The sequence below is a fragment of the Chelonia mydas genome, chromosome 24, assembly GCF_015237465.2.
Source record: "Chelonia mydas isolate rCheMyd1 chromosome 24, rCheMyd1.pri.v2, whole genome shotgun sequence".
NCBI lineage: Eukaryota > Metazoa > Chordata > Testudines > Cheloniidae > Chelonia > Chelonia mydas.
In genome coordinates this window covers 4,972,507-4,990,032 of record NC_051264.2, presented here as the reverse complement: position 1 = coordinate 4,990,032, position 17,526 = coordinate 4,972,507, and the positions used below count along the sequence as shown (strand labels likewise).

At 50.0% G+C, this 17,526-nt stretch overlaps 1 protein-coding gene across 1 annotated transcript; it reads right to left on the bottom strand.

Annotated features, from left to right (window-relative positions):
- Positions 1–582: 582 nt before the first annotated feature.
- Positions 583–15,764, bottom strand: TTC24 (tetratricopeptide repeat domain 24). The gene is made up of 12 exons (XM_007064590.4): positions 15,343–15,764; positions 12,475–13,261; positions 11,395–11,610; positions 10,075–10,203; positions 9,601–9,722; positions 8,704–8,823; positions 7,066–7,172; positions 6,774–6,937; positions 5,526–5,679; positions 3,897–3,979; positions 2,696–2,753; positions 583–2,330 (listed from the first exon to the last, which is right to left on the bottom strand). The coding sequence occupies exons 2-12, from the start codon at positions 13,226–13,228 to the stop codon at positions 2,228–2,230; spliced, it is 2,010 nt and encodes a 669-aa protein (XP_007064652.2). The 5' UTR covers positions 13,229–13,261; positions 15,343–15,764; the 3' UTR covers positions 583–2,227.
- Positions 15,765–17,526: the final 1,762 nt, after the last annotated feature.

Genomic DNA, 17,526 nt, shown 5'->3' with positions numbered 1-17,526 from the left:
CCAGGAGAGACGTGGGGCCTGAACTAAAGGATGCTACCTGAAGAAAGGGAGAAGCAGGTGGCACCAAGTGAGACGCTGGTTAGCATGAGGCACTGGGAAGCTGAAAGAGCTAATTCCCAGACCAACCAGCAGGAGGTACCATGCCGGTGAGCGCACCACCATGCTACAGAGCCTGATGCACCATCATCCTGCATCATGTGCAATCATTTGCACCAGTGCAAAGCAGGTGAAAAACATGATCAAATCAGCTAAGGGTAGATTTTTACTGTGCTATTTTCTCTGTGGGTAAAAATTGCCCCTGTGCAAAGGGTCATGCACCTAAGGGGGTTAAGTAGGACGTAAGTGGTGGATTTCACCAGGACGTGGTAGTGCATAGATCCCGTGCATGGGGGTGAATTTCACCTGCATTTAGTGCCTCATAGATCCCATGCACAGAGGTGTACTTCATAAGGATTTTGTGGTGCATAGATCTCCCGCACAGAGGGTGCACCTCACCTCCGGCGAGCGCTTGTAGTGTGCAGGGTGCCAAGTAACATCCAGCAGAAAGGGACACACAAAAAAGTTGTGACACTGGGACACCTTGTACAAAATACAGATTTATTTATAATAATATTTTACAGCAAGAAACAGCAACCAAAAGAATGTGAATTTAAAGCAGACGTTACTGCGAATGCCACTTTGAGAATGAAAAAACAGCTATTGCTAACTTTATTATTCGTGTTACGGTCACAGCTCAAGGTTCCAACTGAGATCAGAGGCCCATTGTGCTAGGAGCTGTACGTATACACGGTGAGACATAGTCCCTGCCCCGAAGAGCTCACAATCTAAGGCCCTGATCCTGCACCTCTACTTATTTATAGGGGACCAAACCCTGGGGTCCTCACTCAGTTGAGTTTCCCACTGAGGTTTTTCCTGCAGGATTTGGTTACTCTGTTGGTAACTGTTTCCACTGAGTACCCAAGAATGAGATACCACCTCAGCCCACTCCTTCTTCATAGGTGTCTGTTCCACCCTCCGATCCTTTACCCTAGTCCCCTTTATCTAGTGCTAGTGATGACTCAGAAGGAAGGCTTCACAGCCCCATCTAGTGGGTGGCCTAAGAGTGGTGTACCCACAGTAGAGGAGTGTGGGTCACTGTCTTCTTGCAGTGGCTGACCCAGAGAAGTGGTTAAGAGTCTACTACAGCTTCCAGCTAAGGGAGTTACTCCTTTAGCTAAGTGCTGAAGGCTCATGATTTCAGGGCCTGATCTTAAGCCAGTGGAAGTCTGCACTGGCCCCACTGTGACCCAGGAAACGGGAGCGGGGAATCATGAAATCAGCAGCCCCTGGCTTTCCATAATCCACATGGCCAAGGGCCAGACTCGGAGGTGGTGTAAATTAGACCTTCTCACACTAACCGGGGCTCCCTTATATCAAATGACCACGAGCATCTTGCATGCAGCAGAGGTTACAGACAGGAGAGATCATTGCTATTTACAACAGAGTAACACCTGGGCAATAAGTGGTACCTAACCAAGGTGCCTTTGAAGCAGACCCATTATATATAGTAAAATACAGCACCCCATTGGAGAGTAGCTTACAGCCAAACTATTGCAAAGCAATGTACAGTGGCGACTGATTGCCAGTTATTTGTACAGTGTGCAAAGCCAAACAGCAGTAGAGAAGGAGGGGAAAAAGGCAAGAAAGGAGGGAGGAAAGATATTTGCATTTTATTATTTGTACAGCCACAGCACCCAGGAGCCCCAGTCATGGATCCTGACCCCATGGTGCGAGCTGCTGTACAGAACGACCGTCCCGGCTCCAAATAGTTTATCCTCTAAATTTGCATTGTGGATTTTTAATGTCAGGAAGGATCACTGTGGTCATCGAGTCTGGCTAATACAAGGCGGGAGGATTGCGCTCAGCCGCTCCTGTGCTGAGCCCAACAACTGGTGGAAAGACATCCTGTCTCATGTCTCAGTCGAAATGAGCTGGGGATTCGGCAAGATGGAGGCTGTTCATCTTGCCGAAGGTGAGGGATGCAGAGGAGAAGGCCCTTGCACCAGTGGTGAAGGGACAAAGACGAGGACGATGCCTTACGACCAGGGAGGGGAAGAGGTTGGGGGAAGTCTGTGGAGGGCTTTGTAGACAGAGAGGAGTAAACATGCCCTGCCCCCTGCTATGATACGATGTCTAAGCATCCCTGGTTACTCAGAGCAGAGCAAAGCCGAGCCTCTGGAATTCACCATCACATGAGTGTGCACATGATGGACTCGAACCTGCGTTTCCTTTGCTGTGGCCAGGGCTCCGGTCTCTCACCGGGGAGACATCCAGCGGGGTTGGCAGCAGCTCTAGGAGGGGAGCAAACATGATGGGAGCAATTAACGTTGTTTTTAGGTGTTCCAGCTGTGACGCAGAGCAAGGAGTTGCAGTGACTCCTCGCACCGCCGGGGGATCAGACAGGTGAGCTGGCTGGGCAGCTGATTTCACTAGCTAGCAGCTCTAGCTTCTCTTTCCAAGCTCCCGCTGCTAGGCCACACTTCTTCCAGCTCTACTCAGTACCCGAGCAATGGCCTTATTTCCTTGCTGGGTTCTGCAGAGAAGTTGGTGGGGTGAATTCAGTGCCTGATTCCAACCAAACTCCCAATGGACCTACTCCCGACAAACAATCCTGCCCCCATGGCCTGGGAACTATTCCCACTGCAGCATCACCTACCGCTCCAGGGTCCTCGTTCTCAGTTGGAGGGTTTCATCGTGGTGAGGGCCTGTGAAATCTGATGGAAAAGAGCAACACTCAGCAACGCCCCCAGCGAAAACATTTATTTCCTGTTGATACAAAATATTGTCCGTTTGCTTGTATTTTACAGCTCAGTTTCAGTGGAAGACAATGGAGTTATACCCGGCATGAACCTGGCCAGATAAACATAGGAACAGCTGAACGTATCACTCCCAATGTCCACCTAGTCCATACCTGGTCTGTGACAGTGGCCAGCTGCATGGCCAGAGGAAGATGTAAGAACCTTCCATTTCTTTAGGTCTTCAGAGCAAGCCTGGCTGCCTGACACGGTAGCCAAACCCAAGTTCTTGGGGTCAGTTCTGCGGTGACTAGGTGGAATTTAAAGGCCTGTGTTATATGATCTGACCTTAAACTCTATGCATTAAACTCTGTGCAACCCCTGCAGTGGGCAGATGAGGGGGGGATTATCTGCCCCCTACGCAGATCTCATGCTGATCTTTAATAGGTCTCAGCTTCAGCCCTGGAGCATGAGATATTCCTTCCAGAATTTGCTGTCATTGATTATGAAAGCTCTGTCTACTCCTGATACCTACATAAATGTCCAATCCCTGAGACACCCTTAATCCAAACCAGTGGATCATGTCTCATAACATACAGCCCCCATGGCCCATTTTAAGGACTTATACAGGAATAAGAGAACCCAGGTCTCTTGACACCCAGTTCAGCGCTCTATCCACTGGAAGGTGCTGCCTCTGATTTGGTAGCACACTACACCCACTTTGCATAGGCATGCATGCAGAACTGCCACCCCCAAGTGTTCAAAATGCATCAGCCCCCCTAAAATCATGAAATTTAAAATAATAATGAATAATACAGGTTGGGGTTGTTTTTATTTAGTCTGGGTTTTTTTTATCCTCTAGTGTTATACTCAATTCATGTTTTCAAAGCTTTTCTTTGCAATCATAAGGGCTAGAACCATTTTAAAAAAAACCTGAGAGCTGAGATTCTCATACAATCACCTGACTCCAGCAGCTGGGGCTTGAAGAAAAACCCCAAATATCGTAAGACTCACAGAGCTTTGGACACGCTGCAAAGGATGGCACAATGTGCAGGCCAATGGGGACTCAAGACCTAGCATTGCTTTCTTTATAAGGGATCAATATTTTGTTTTCCTGCTTACTTTTCGATGAACGATGGAGTCTCCCATTCTGCAGGCAGTTGTAGTGGAAAGGATCCGGGTGCAGGTATGTGTTGTTCAAATTGCTAGGAGAACAAAGCAAAGGCACTTTGATATGACAGTGACAGGATAATCAGAAACATGACAGGCTAAATTAAAGCCTGAATTTTCATTTACACTTGGCCCCTTTACGTTGCTGTGGCAATGAGAATTAACACCTGATCTTCATGTCTAATGCGTAAACAAAAAAACTCCGTAGAACCCGAGCTACGGTTGCTCTCATTGGTCATTTCTCATTTTTCAAACCATAAAAAAATAAGAAATACCAAGGCAAGGTTTTAATTGTTAATTTCTCTGCGTAATGAAACATCAAGTCTCATGTATTTTACCTTCACTAAATCACACCCCATCCTTGACTCCAATCAGAATACCAATTACAATTATTTTTACACCCTCTTGGAGTTGTTATGTATCTTTTATCTAATAGGATGTGTAATTTTAGCTAATATCAATTATAATTTTTATACCTGTTTTATCCCTTCATTTTGAGTCTTATAAGTGTGGGAACTATCAGTGCTTAAAGTGGGCTGAAAAAAATGTGCGTGGGGGGCGTCTACTGTAGTCTGGGAGCACCCACTTTGATAAAATGGTGCTTGACGTGCACCGCATAGTAACCCCTCTCTCCACATGTTAAGAAATGGTAACTACTATATTACAATCCCTGTTATCGTATTTTTCCATCAGTGTTGTGATGGGTGAGCTAGGCATTTGCTGCCCCCTACTGGAGACCCCACTGCCTTGGTGCAACCCCTTCAAAGAAAGCATCCTTTTGAAGAAAAAGAGCAGTGAATTCAGACCTCCAAGAACTGCCTAGAGAGGCCACCCAGGGTCAGTTGCTGGTAGGACCAACAAGAATTGGTACTCCACTAGCTAGAAAGGCCAGGAGCAGGCAAAAGCCAATCAGAGCCCAGCATGGAAGATAAAAAGGGCTAGTTGCTTCTTATAGGGGCACTGGGACAGAGAAGGAAGGATCTCTCCTGTTATATTTTTTGTTTTGTTTTGTTTTTTTTAACCCAAGAAACCAGTCCCAGGATAGGCCCCTAACCATCTTCCTAGTCGTCCTTTCCCTGGCCATTGGAGAGTGCTGCTCCCCACAGTGGGGAATAGAACCCAGGAGTCCAGGCTCCTTGTCCATTGCAGTAACTAGCAGACAATACTGGGGCTACCTTTGACTTCACCATTTTGGTTGGGCCGCTGAAGGACTCTAATTCTTATGTTTTGAAATTAAAGGCCAGGCGGCCATCTTGAGTTAGACATCGATTTATTGCTATTAAATTAAGGCACACTTGCTTTGCAAGATGGCTCAGGTGAACCCGGGACAAGTGTATCTACAATTATGCATCACTTAGGTTAACGTACAACGTGGACACTAAACTTTGTGTTTCTCTGAGAGCCTGTCAAGGCCGCCTCAGTCTTCTTGTGAAATTTGTATCCTGATGCATCATCACTGAGTGTCTTTATGGTTACACCACTTCATGATGCAATGTCCCCGTGTCACAACTTCATGCTGAACCATTTTCTAGGGCAGTTTTACCAGCCAGCACCTAGTTTGCGTCTCTCTCTTTTACCCACCTATTAGCTTGGGGCTGGTTGTGATATTCTGAAGCCATGATAGCGCTGTTGAGCTCCTCGCAGCGATTGTGCGCTAGCACCGGGTGGCAGCGTGGGTCTCTGTGATCTAGCATGGATCCTTCTGCCAGGACCATTGTCTGTGCAGCACCCACCTCTTCAAAGAAGAAGTTTAAAGGGTTGGGCATTAAATTATTCATTATAATTATAACTTATCAGATATATTGCATTTTTTATCAGCATATCTCAAAGCGCCTTATGAAAGACATCAGTATCATTATCCCCATTGTATTGATGGGGAAACTGAGGCACAGAGCAGGGAAGTGATTTGCCCAAGGTCACCCAGTAGCAGAGCTGGTAACAGAACCCAGGAATCTTGTGCTTAAGGCCCTGGATTTGGGACTCAGGAGAGCTGGGTACAAATCCTGGCTCTGACACGGGCTCTGTGTGTGACCTTGAGCAAGTCCCTTATATTTCTCTGTGCTGTAACTTGCCATTTGTAAAATGGAGATAATCCTTTAAAGAGACGAGGTGAGTGATGGAATAGCTTTTATCGGCCCAACTTCGGTTGGGGAGAGAGACAAGCTTTCGAGCCACACAGAGCTCTTCTTCGGGTCTGGGAAAGGAACTCCCAGCATCACAGCAAAATGCCAGGTGGAACAGATTTGTTTAGTATAAACAGTTAGCTCATATTGTAAGGGACCATTAAAACTTCTGCAGTCATAGGATAAAAAGAGGAAGTTAGTGGGTTACAGATGGTTGTAATAAGCCATAAATCCAGTGTCTCTGTTCAGTCCATGATTTTCCATGTCTAGTGGAGTTAGGAATTTAAGCTCCCAGGCTTGTCTTTTGAAAGTGGTGTGCAGGTTTCCTTTGAGAATGAGGACTGATAGCGATAGACAGTGATCACTCTATATCTGCGACGCTAGGAGTACCTTTCCCAGACCTGAAGAAGAGCTCTGGGTCAGCTCGAAAGCTGGGCTCTATCACCACCAATAAAAGCTATTACCTCCCCCACCTTGTCTCGCTAACATCCTGGGACCGACACGGCCACCACTACGCTCCGTATAATAATCCTCTGTCATTTAGATATACGTTCTTCAGGGCTGGGACTGTGCAGGAGGTCAGACTAGATGACCATGCTGGTTCCGTCTGACCTTCAAGTCTATGAGAACAGGGCTTAGATCTCAGCTGGGACCTCGACACGTCGCTGTCGTACCAAACGTTATTCCAATCCATCCAGTCTCTTACCTGAAGACCTGTAACTTGGTCCTTGCAGAGGCTGCCTCCCTGCGTGCTGCGAGCCGCCCCATGCTCTTCGCTGTGGAGAAGGTCTCAGATGCATGGAAGCACACAGCACAGACTCATATTGCTCCTCTGTGGTCTCTGCTGGGGGGACGTGCTTCACGAAGGACCTGTTATAGCCACGGAGAAGAAGGTTGGCCTTCCAGTTAAGGTACTGACCGCGGCCAACAAGACAGGAAAGGAAGGGGAAAGACCCCCACAGTGATGGGTGTCATATGGTCCATTCTGTCCTACTTACGAATTGCTTCCCTGGTGCAATGGCTGGGGCCTGTTCCCATGCCCCTGGTGCAGTGCCGTGGAAAATCGGACCTGACTGGAGGTCTGTAACTTCCCAGGAAAGTGCTTCTGTGCAAAGAGACAGAGTCAGGGCCTAGAAACTACAGCATTGGGAGCGGTAGAGAGATCCATCTCGATGGAATAAATAGATAGATAGATGGGTGTGAATGGGGATAGACAGACAGATAGAAGTGTGTCAATAGGATAGATAGATAGATCAATCTCAGGAAAAGCAAACAAACCTCTTTTCCTTGTTTAGGGATACAGCTGAAGTGGCCAATCTGCTCTGTATTGTCTCTCTTTACTTGACCTCGCTGATCTGGTAGCATTTTTCACCCGCTTTTTAGTGGTGTAAATAACTGCACAAGGTGCAGGGCAGGGAAGAATCAGGCCCTGAGTATTTACCCTCTAGTGTTCTCCACTAACAATCCAGACCCCTGCAGAACATCAGCATTACGAGCCATTACTGTCGACTAGGTCAGACTAGATGACCACAGTGGTCCCTTCTGGTCTTATAGTCTAAGACTCCATGCCGAATTTCTCAAGACTCCATGCCGAATTTCTCAGCATGGGGAGCACTAGAAGGAAGTTCTCGGGGACATTCAAAGGTCCCTTTAGTCTTCATGGAATCACAGGCATTAAAGATGGAAAATACAGTCGCGCTTTTGAACCGCTTGGCCGACATCTCTTCTCTGTTACAGCCATGCAACCTTATACGTCAGTGGGCTTGCACGGCTGTAACTGAGAGCAGATTTTGCATTAAATCCCCTAGTCTACCCCCTCCTCCACATTCTGGCTTGGCCAAGGTAGGGGTGTTTGCTGAAGCATATTCTGCAGCACCGTGAGGTTTTTTGCCCTTGATTCCATAGATTCCTACAGGACTGCTCAGGTGAGTCAGGGATGCAAACCCAGGCCAAAAGGGATCCAAGTGATGGGGCTTCCCCAGCGTCCCTAGCAGGACAATTCCATTAAATGTTCACCATGGGGCCCATAAGGCTTGGGCAGGGGCGGTAAATGCTGCAGCAAAAGGCTGCCTTCAGGGCATTGGCTCTATTGCTGAATAACGCAGAGCTCAGTGGATTTAAAACCCCCGCCGAGGACAGAATCAGAGACGTGACGTGGGGAAGAGACACTCACAACAGCCTTGTTCCAGCTGCAGCTGCATCCCCTGCCTGACAGCGGCACCGCGAGGAAGGACGGCCCAGTGGTTAGGGCACTAGCCTGGCACTTAGAAGACCTGGATCCAGTTCCCTGCACTGCCTGTGGGCTGCTCTGACCTATGCTCTGCTCTCTGTGGGCCCAGGGAAGCAGAGAGAAGAGCTAGAGCACAGTGCTCTCTGGCCATGCCCCAATCTGCCCCCATTGGTGGCATCGTGTTGTGCCCTTATGCCTTAGCTCTGCCCCGCCTGCAGGTTTTCAGGGGGGCTGTTTTGGCCAACTTTATGCAGCCACCGCAGCACACGGAGCCTTCATGCATTTGAGAATCAAGCCTCAAAAACGTGCCAGGGTCAGCCACGCAGACCCCCCAGGGCCTGCTGATCACGCAGAGCAGGGCTAATTTAGGCCCCCAGAGGCCAAGGGGAAGCCGTTCATTACTCACCAGAGGTGCAGCCGCGGCTATCCCGGCCCCGTGGGAGAAGCGGCTGTTCAGGGAGAGCTGGTACTGGATGGCATCCGTGAGCTTGTTGACAATCCGCTCCTGGGCCGTTTCGGGGACGTCCTGCCGGAAAGTGGAAGATGGCCCTGTTAGACCGAACTGGGAGGCGGGGTGGCCGGTGCTACAATCCCGCACGTGGGTCTGGGTCGCAAATCATGGTACAGTCGCGCTTTTGAACCACTTGGCCCGCACGTTGCTTTCCTAGCCGTGATCCCCATTCAAGCGAGAATCGTTTGGATGAATGAATAATATCCCATTTCGCCCAGGCCTGAGGCTCTCCAAGAACTTTACAAGCATAATAAAAGCCTCACACCCTCCCCCACTGATCCATCTGGTCAGTATCGTTATTTCCATTCTACCCTGGGTCACTGGCAGCGGGGATTGGACCCCGGGACTTTAAAGCACAAGTTGCTGCTGCCTGAGCTAAAAGACCTTGCTTCATTCGCGAAGGCCGTAGCAGGCTCGTCCTCTGTATATGGCCCAGCTGCCACTTGAGGAGGACAGAGCAGCTCATTACAAGGGCGCAGACACCCCGAATCGCCCAGCCAGGGCCTTAATCCTGACAGACGGTGGCCATTGGCTTTAGGGTCCGGCTCCAAGCCCAGGGCTGGGCTGGGAATGGAACCCAGCAGGTTGGTGTGCCAGTCCTGGGGTCTAACCACTAGACAACGCTCCCTCCCGGTTCTGCAGCACAGACATCAAGGGCCTCATTCTCACTGACAGAGAAGCTTCTGAACACCAGGGGCCGTCCAGCCAGCGTGGTAATCAAGAGCTTTACGGTCAATGTGAATCAAGCCCTAGGTGGGGTGTGGATTGGTCTACGCCCCCCAGACGCCTTACCCGGCATTTAGAGAGCAACGTTAGTGCCTCCTTGTAATGCAGAATCGCCTTCTCGGGGTCTCCTAAGTGGAAGCGGGCGGCTCCTAGCCCTTCACAAGCCTGCCACTGCCCAGGCAGGTCATCTGGACACAGAGGGGGAGACGGGGTCAGAAGCCAGAGCAGTAGAGTGAGGAGATCAGCCCTTGCCATCAGACGTCATCCCGGCATTCCCTAGTGCTGTGCCAGCCCATTGGTGCCGTGCCAACTTCGGGGGAAGAGCAGCACCAACCCAGTGACCGCTTCTTTTAGCTTCCTTGGCGGCCTCCCGCCCAAGGGCTGATTCAGCCTGAACCTGCTTAGCTTGAGAGGGCTGCTAAGATAACAGAACTGAGCAGCGCGGGCTGTTACCAGGCCCCCAGCACGCTCCTAGGGAGAAAAACCTGCCCACAGGCTCGGGGTGGCCAACACCCCATCCTGAGCCACGGCTCCCCTTACCCGAATCCTTGAAGGCCTGCATAGAGTGCAGATAGTTCTCCCCCGCAGCCTCGTGGTCCCCCAGCTGGCTGAATGCATAGGCCAAGTTGCCAAAACACTGACCTTGAGCCTTTCTGTTCCCCAGCATCCCTGGAAACAGACAAACACATCCCCTTTCAGAGCCGGTTTCCCTGGGTCACGCTGGGTACGTCTACACTGCAATCGGGAGGTGTGCCTGCAGCTCATGTGGGACACCTGAATTAGCTTGGATCTAGTCCGCTCAAGGGACGATGCAGCAGCAGCTCATGGCATCCCAGGCTGGGCGCTGGATAGGCTGCACCCTGGACCCTGGGGGGATTGCATTCGGGAAGTTGGCCCATGCAGCCGTCCCTGCGAACACAGACACAGTGCTGTTAAAGCGTGTGGACACTTGGCTGCCTTTACTAGTGCTGCACTTATTGGCAAAATGAGTAGTAGGCATCCCAGTGTCCCCTGCGCCACCGTTTGGCCCACGGTCTGTGTGGGACTTTTTTGCAGTGTATCGTGGGATAGCAACCCCCCCCCCAGGGGAAATTTTGAGCGCTTGAGGTCAAGTTCCCATAATTCCCTTTGCTCCATCCCAAGGATAGTTTTTAAAAATCACAAAGCCTATTTAACTTGTGGAACTCACTGCTACAGGACAGTGAGGACATGATTTTTAAAAAGGACTAGGCATTTATCATCCATGATTATATTAGATAAGAAAAAGAAATTATTTGGGCTATAAACACTCATGCTTCAGCATATGTGTCTCATCACTAACTGAATCGGCTAGGAAGAGACTTTCTGGTTATTCTATAATTGTCCACTAGGTTTTTTTTCACCTTCCTCCGAACCAGTGGGTCCTAGCCATGGGTCAGATACCCTGTGACAATGTATGTGTTCCTAGGGTGTTCTAACTGCCAACATCAATGAGCCAGAGACCATCAATGTTGCATCAGCTCAGAAGTGAACACCAGCTACAGATGTCCTGTGAGCGTCTGCTGTGTCCCATTGTCTGCATGTCAAAGAGAAAGGCACATGGGGGGAGGAGAGGGGCGCTGTTTAATTTGGGGTATCCAAGATGCGTGACATCACTCTCCATGCTGAATGAGTAGCTGGGGGGGTGTGCTGTTAATGGATGGAAGACAAAATGTTATTGGTCTCCTTCTCCTTTTTATAGTCTAGCGCCCACAGAAGGTTCTAGACTGAGAGGCCCAGAGACCAAAATTCTCCTTCTAGCGTTCACAAAAGGTTTTAGATGGAGAGTCCCAGAGCCTTTGATTCCAGCACCCTGCATTCCCCAGCCCAGCTGCTACCTACCATGCAGCAAAGCCGCTCTCTGGTGGAACCCCAGAGCCACATCAAAGTTCTCCAAGGTGTTGTGGGCAGCGCCCAGGTTCTGCAGCACCATGGCTTCCTTGCGCCGGTCTGCCTGGTCGGCTTGGCAGAGCGGGAGGGCTTTCTCGAAGCTTTCGGCTGCCAGGGAGAAGACCTTGAGCTGGGCGTAACTGAGGCCCATGTCGTTGTAGACCTTGCCTGTAGAGTGAGAGAGAGAACTGGGTTGTGGTCTTGGGTTCTCAGATGAAAGGTCGGAAGACAAGTGAAAGCGGCACGAACTCAGACTTCAGATGCATGACTAAGTGAGCAGCATAAACCAAATGACCTTATCAGAGAAGTTAAGAGTCAGGAACGACCAACTGGTCCATCCCATGGGGGGCGGGGGACGCTGGATGGTTCCTCACAGTACAAACATCCCTGACTACCTATCACTGGAGGTACTCTAGCCATGGCCCATTGGGTCCTCTGCTGAAAGGAGACAACTAACGTCAACCTTGTTGGGGGCTTTTGTGATGCGGTGAGTGGCCTGTGGAACACTCAGACCCACCAAGCTCTGTTGGGTAGAGGCCCCCAAGCAGCTACTCTCTTCTTACTCTCCTTACCAACCTTGTTACTCTTCCTGTATGAAAAGAGCCACTACGTGCTTTGGCCTAAACAACTTTGGTTTGAGAGAAAGAGAGAGAAGGTGCAGGCACAGTGCGTGTGGCTCCTTCACCACGAGCTGCATCCGGACGGGACGCAAAGCGGCAGCAGAGAGCTCCTAGGAATTTACTGTGCCATACAAAGGAAACCGCATTCACACCAGCTACCCAGATCTGTACCGGGTTTGAGCCGTAGCCTGCAGCCTCCGTGAGGGAGAGCACAGCATGTGTGTCTCCTCTGTAACATGGTGCGCTTCCAGGGACACAAAATGGCACCTGCCTCCAGCTAGGTTCCTAGGAATGAAAAAGTGCCTTACAAAGAAAGGACAGGGCCGGGCACTACAGGCTTGTTATAGGCTTGAACCACCGAGCTGCAGCTCGCATGGCATGGTAGTCCCAAACCACCCAGCCTGTCCTTTACCCAGCAAGGCTTTGTTTGGGATGTTCTCGCACAGCAGCTGGCATTTGTTCAGCACCTCGATGATCTCCCCTGCCCCGTACCACCGGCTCTGCAGCATGTAATTACTGGCCTCAGCCAGGGCCACCACGGCACCTTCTAGCTTCTCAGCCGCGGTGTAGGCCTGCCCGGCTTCCTGGAAACACTGGGCTGCCCGGGAAGGGTCCTGCATCCCCAAGTAACAGTAGCCCATCTTCATATAGGCGCCGGCCTGGTTGCCAGCCTGGGCTGGGCAGTAGTGACCCAAGGCCTTGCGGAAATGCTCCAGGGCCTTAGGGAAGTCCTGTAGCCCCTCATGGGCCACCCCTATGTTAAAGTAAAGGTCCCCCAAGTGCTCCCCAGCCTCCCCCTCCTTGGGCTGGGACTTGAGTAGGAACTCCAGGCCCTTTTCCGGCTTCCCGGTCTCCACGTAGGCCGCCCCCAGGTTGAAGGCACAGGCCTTCTGGACCTGCGCGCTCGGGGTTTCCAATGACAAGAGAAAGGCCTTCTTGAAGCAGGCCAAGGCCTCCTGAGCCTCCCCAAGCAACAGGGCCCGGTGGCCTGCCTTGGTGAGGCCTGCAATCTCAGCTTGGTTCTTCAGAGGCTTGTCTCCTCCCTCCCCGGCCTCCCCAGGGGCCTTGGCCTTCTCCTTCCATTTCTTCTTCTTGGAGGCCAGAGGCGCGGGGGGATCTGGGTCCACAGGTGGATCTTCTGACCCAGTGGATTCTACCGACGCCATCAACGGTTCTGGCGATTACGGGACGTGGAGGACCTGCGGAAGACAAGAGGAGGGGTCACACAGATGGGTCCACACAGGACTGATCCAACATGGGAGTCCTCCCACTGACTACAATGGCTGTTGACTCAGACCCAAAAGTAACACTAGGTTAGCGTCTAGTCAGGCCACTGCTCCAGTCCACCATTATCCCCCTCACATCTGTGTGGTATATTTCATTGCACGGCTGCAATCACCAGCATTTCCTTTCAGGCACTCACTCCCATAAGCAGCACGTGAGGAGGGAAAGGTCTAACAAGAACCAATGGCCGGAAGTTGAAGCTAGACAAATTCAGACTGGAAATCAGGTGTAAATTTTTGACAGTGAGGGTAATTAGCCACTGGAACAATTTACTAAGGGTTGTGGTGGATTCCCCATCGCTGACAATTTTAAAATCAAGACTGGATGTTTTCCTAAAAGGTCTGCTCTAGGAATTATTTTGGGGAAGTTCTTTGGCCTGTGTTACACAGGAGGGCAGAGACGATGATCACAATGGTCCCTTCTGGAAGGAATCTACACATTCATAGAATATCAGGGTTGGAAGGGACCTCAGGAGGTCATCTAGTCCAACCCCCTGCTCAAAGCAGGGCCAATCCCCAACTAAATCATCCCAGCCAGGGCTTTGTCAAGCCTGACCTTAAAAACCTCAAAGGAAGGAGATTCCACCACCTCCCTAGGTAACCCATTCCAGTGCTTCACCACCCGCCTAAAAATTTTTTTTCCTAATATCCAACCATTGATGTATACAGGGTGCAGATTTAACACCAAGCTCCAAGCGCAGCCAACGTCTAATTCATGGGAGATGGGAGGAATTTTTCCCAGGCCGGGGGTCGTGGTGCGAAGGAGGGACTATCCCATAGCAGCCTTCTGCTGGCTTCCTCTAAAGCCGTTGGTGTTCGAGACAGGATAGTGGCCTAGATGGACCCCCTGGTCTGATCAATTCCTAAGTTCCTAGCCATGATGGCTAATATTTTGCCATTCACCATGCTGCCTCTGCTGCATATGGGGCCAAATGCAGCCCCTGGGATACTTGATGTATTTCTGAAAGCCCCTGCTCCTAGAGTCAGGGGATGACATGACAATCTCAGCTTTCATTTTTTCAAAAATAATTAAGTTTCTAGATCTTACAGTTGAAGAGAAAAAGCTTGAAAACATGACCTGGGCACAGCCCTAGAGACTATTAAAAAAAAAATCCAAAAGGAAAATAAAAAGAGCCTAAAATGTATTATTATTTAAAATCTCATGATTTCGGGGGAGGCTTTTGAACCCTTGGGGTTGGTCTTACTGCTGCTAAATCAGCAGAGTTTACACCACAGCTGAGTTATCCGTGCATCGTATCTTGGGTCACTGGTTGCTGTGTTAGCATTTCCTGCCTATCCATGTGTGGCGTAGCTGAGCGAGGGTGGCTCCAGGGACGTCCTGATTTTGATGCTTTTAAAATTTCCATCAGACCTGCAAGAATCATACTGACCTGGCAGGGCTCAGGTACCAGGGTGATTGGGAAACGTGTCAAAGTGGAGTTAACAACAGCGTTTAAGGGGCTGGAAGATCAATTAAAAGAACTAAATATACCTAGTTTAGCTAGATGGAGACTCAAATGGAGAGACAGCGGTGACTGTTTACACTCTGTTCTGGGCCTGATTCTCATTTGCATTACAGCTCCTTTACACTGCTCTGGCAGCGTGAAGGGGCTTAAAGTGGGTGCAACTCTTTACACTGCCAAAGTGATGTAAAGGGGCCTTATGTAAACGGGAATCAGAGCCCTGAGTTCCTTAATCTTTCTGCAGATTCCTACTTGAATCGGGGCGAGGAGGGGACATGGAGAGCCTGTGGAAGACAAGAGGAGGGGTGTAGCTTATGGCACAGTAACTGAGGGAATATAGCCTGCAGGTTAATAGTCCTGCCTCTGCCACTGACTTGCCAGGTGACACTGGGTGAGTCACTTAATTTTGTGGGGGTAGATTTTCAAAGACACAGCTCCCATTGGATTTAGGTGCCTAAATGCCATGAAAAATCTCCCGCTCTGAGCCTCAGTTTTCCCAGCTGCAAACCAGGAATAATCCATAACATTACTTACCTAATGCTTCATGATTGTTTGCAGAGCGCGTCAAAGATCTTAGATGGCAGGTGCAGATCACGGTTCTTATGCCAAAATGCAGGTGGTCTCAAAGAAGCACCATGAATGGTGCTCAGGAATGTCTAAGGCTCCGTGAAATCATCCTTGGGCCAGGCTGCTTCAATGCCCAACCTTGCAACATACCAGAAAGTTGGAGCTGCGTGCTCTGATCAGACCAGCTCCCTGTGAATTGCACTCAAGCCTGCAACAGGCTGCTCGTGCCTCTGAGTGTTAAGAAAGCGCTAAGGAAATGTACAAAACCCAGGCAGGTGCGCATGCATGGTTCTAGTGAGCTCTGGGGTTCTTCCTCTCGGGAATGCTTTCCCATGATGGCACTTAGGGGTCTGGTTTCTTCTCAATCTCCTTCCGATTGCTTGAGACACATTGGGCCGCCCCATGGCAACCGGCTTCAATAATGCTGGGCCCTCCCCTGCTGGGGCATGTCACCTGATGGATGGTTAAATCAGCCTCTCAGGGCTCTCGGTTAGGGTGGGTGTTTATGAATCACACTTTATGGATTTTAAAGGAATAAAAATTGGGTGAATGGAGCACAGGTGAAAGGTGCCTGATCAAGCGCCCTGGCGACTAGAGTCCTCTTTATTCACAGAAGGGGGACAGCCCTGGTATTGCTTCCCCCGCAGTTGGCTCTTCACGAACCATTCAGTCTTGGAGCCAGCAAAGGAGCCCGTTAGTAACAATGAGGTGGCTGGTTTTGCGGATGGCTGCGACCCATCAAACTCACGGCACATAAGCAATGGATTTGCCATCAGGTGCTGCTTCCCCGGCATTTCTATGGGAGTTTCAGCTGGGTCTGGCTATTGTTTTGGTGCCACTGGAAGGGAGCTGGTAGCTCTTCTCCTGAGACACCATCCGCTGCATATCTCTGTCTTCCGCCACCATCAAAGGGCATTAAGAGATTTGCACAACGGCCGAGCTCTGCTATCATTTGTATTACATTAACACGTAGAGGCTCCATCTGAAATCAGGGCCCCATTGGGCAAAGCACAGTGCTGTCTGTAAACACAGTGAGCGACAGGTTCCTGAATCAAAGAGCTTACACTCTACAAGAGAAGACAAAAGGTTGGTGTGGAAACTGAGGCACAGAGCTGCAGTGAGTTGGCCAAGGTCACCCAGCAAGTCAGTGGCAGAGTCAGGAATCAGAGTAACAGCTGTGTTAGTCTGTATTTGCAAAAAGAAAAGGAGTACTTGTGGCACCTTAGAGACTAACCAATTTATTTGAGCATAAGCTTTCGTGAGCTACAGCTCACTTCATGGATGCATCTGATGAAGTGAGCTGTAGCTCACGAAAGCTTATGCTCAAATAAATTGGTTAGTCTCTAAGGTACCACAAGTACTCCTTTTCTTTTTGCAGAGTCAGGAACAGACCCCTAAATCTCCGGAGCCCCAGGCCACTGGACCACACTGCCTCTCAGTCTAATTGTAGGGCTATTCTCTTCTCCTTCCTTTAGTTTTGGCATTCTGACTTCCAGCGCTGGGCAGGGTGTGTGGGGGTTAGGGATATACCCACAGCCCTTGGAGCTGCCGGGTAATTTAGTGTGCAAGCCAACAGGATTAGCATGGGTCACTTAATCAGTGGCTTTTGCAGGGTGTTTTGTAAAACAAAGGAGGCCAACTCCTTGCTCAAGCTCATTCAAATAGGGACATGATGCCTGACAGGTGCGGAAGACAGGCCCCTTTCCAAGAAGACACAAAGAATCACAGGCCAGAGTTAGCCCTGGTGTAACTCCCATGGCTCCAGTGGAATTGACCCCAGGGATGGATCTAGCCCTGCATTCTGCATTGTTCCAGGTCATGGTTGTATGAACAGCACAAAACAACCTGAAAAAGCAGCACAATCACCTGCCTCCATTATAACCCTGACAACATCGGAGCCCTTTAGGGTGTATTAAGAGAGTGAGCATAACACCCTGCCATTCTCACTTGTGCTCCTTAGTCATTAATTAATTAAACCTCACATCACCCCTGCGAGGTAGGTGACGGCTGCAAGGAACTGGCTAGCATGTGCGGTCTGCTGCCCCTCTACTGGGTGGAATCAGAAGGGCTCAGCTGTGTGTCACAGGTCCTACACTGCTAAAAGCTAATGAAGATTCTCTTGTAGTTCAAATGGCAGGGGTCTGTGGGCTT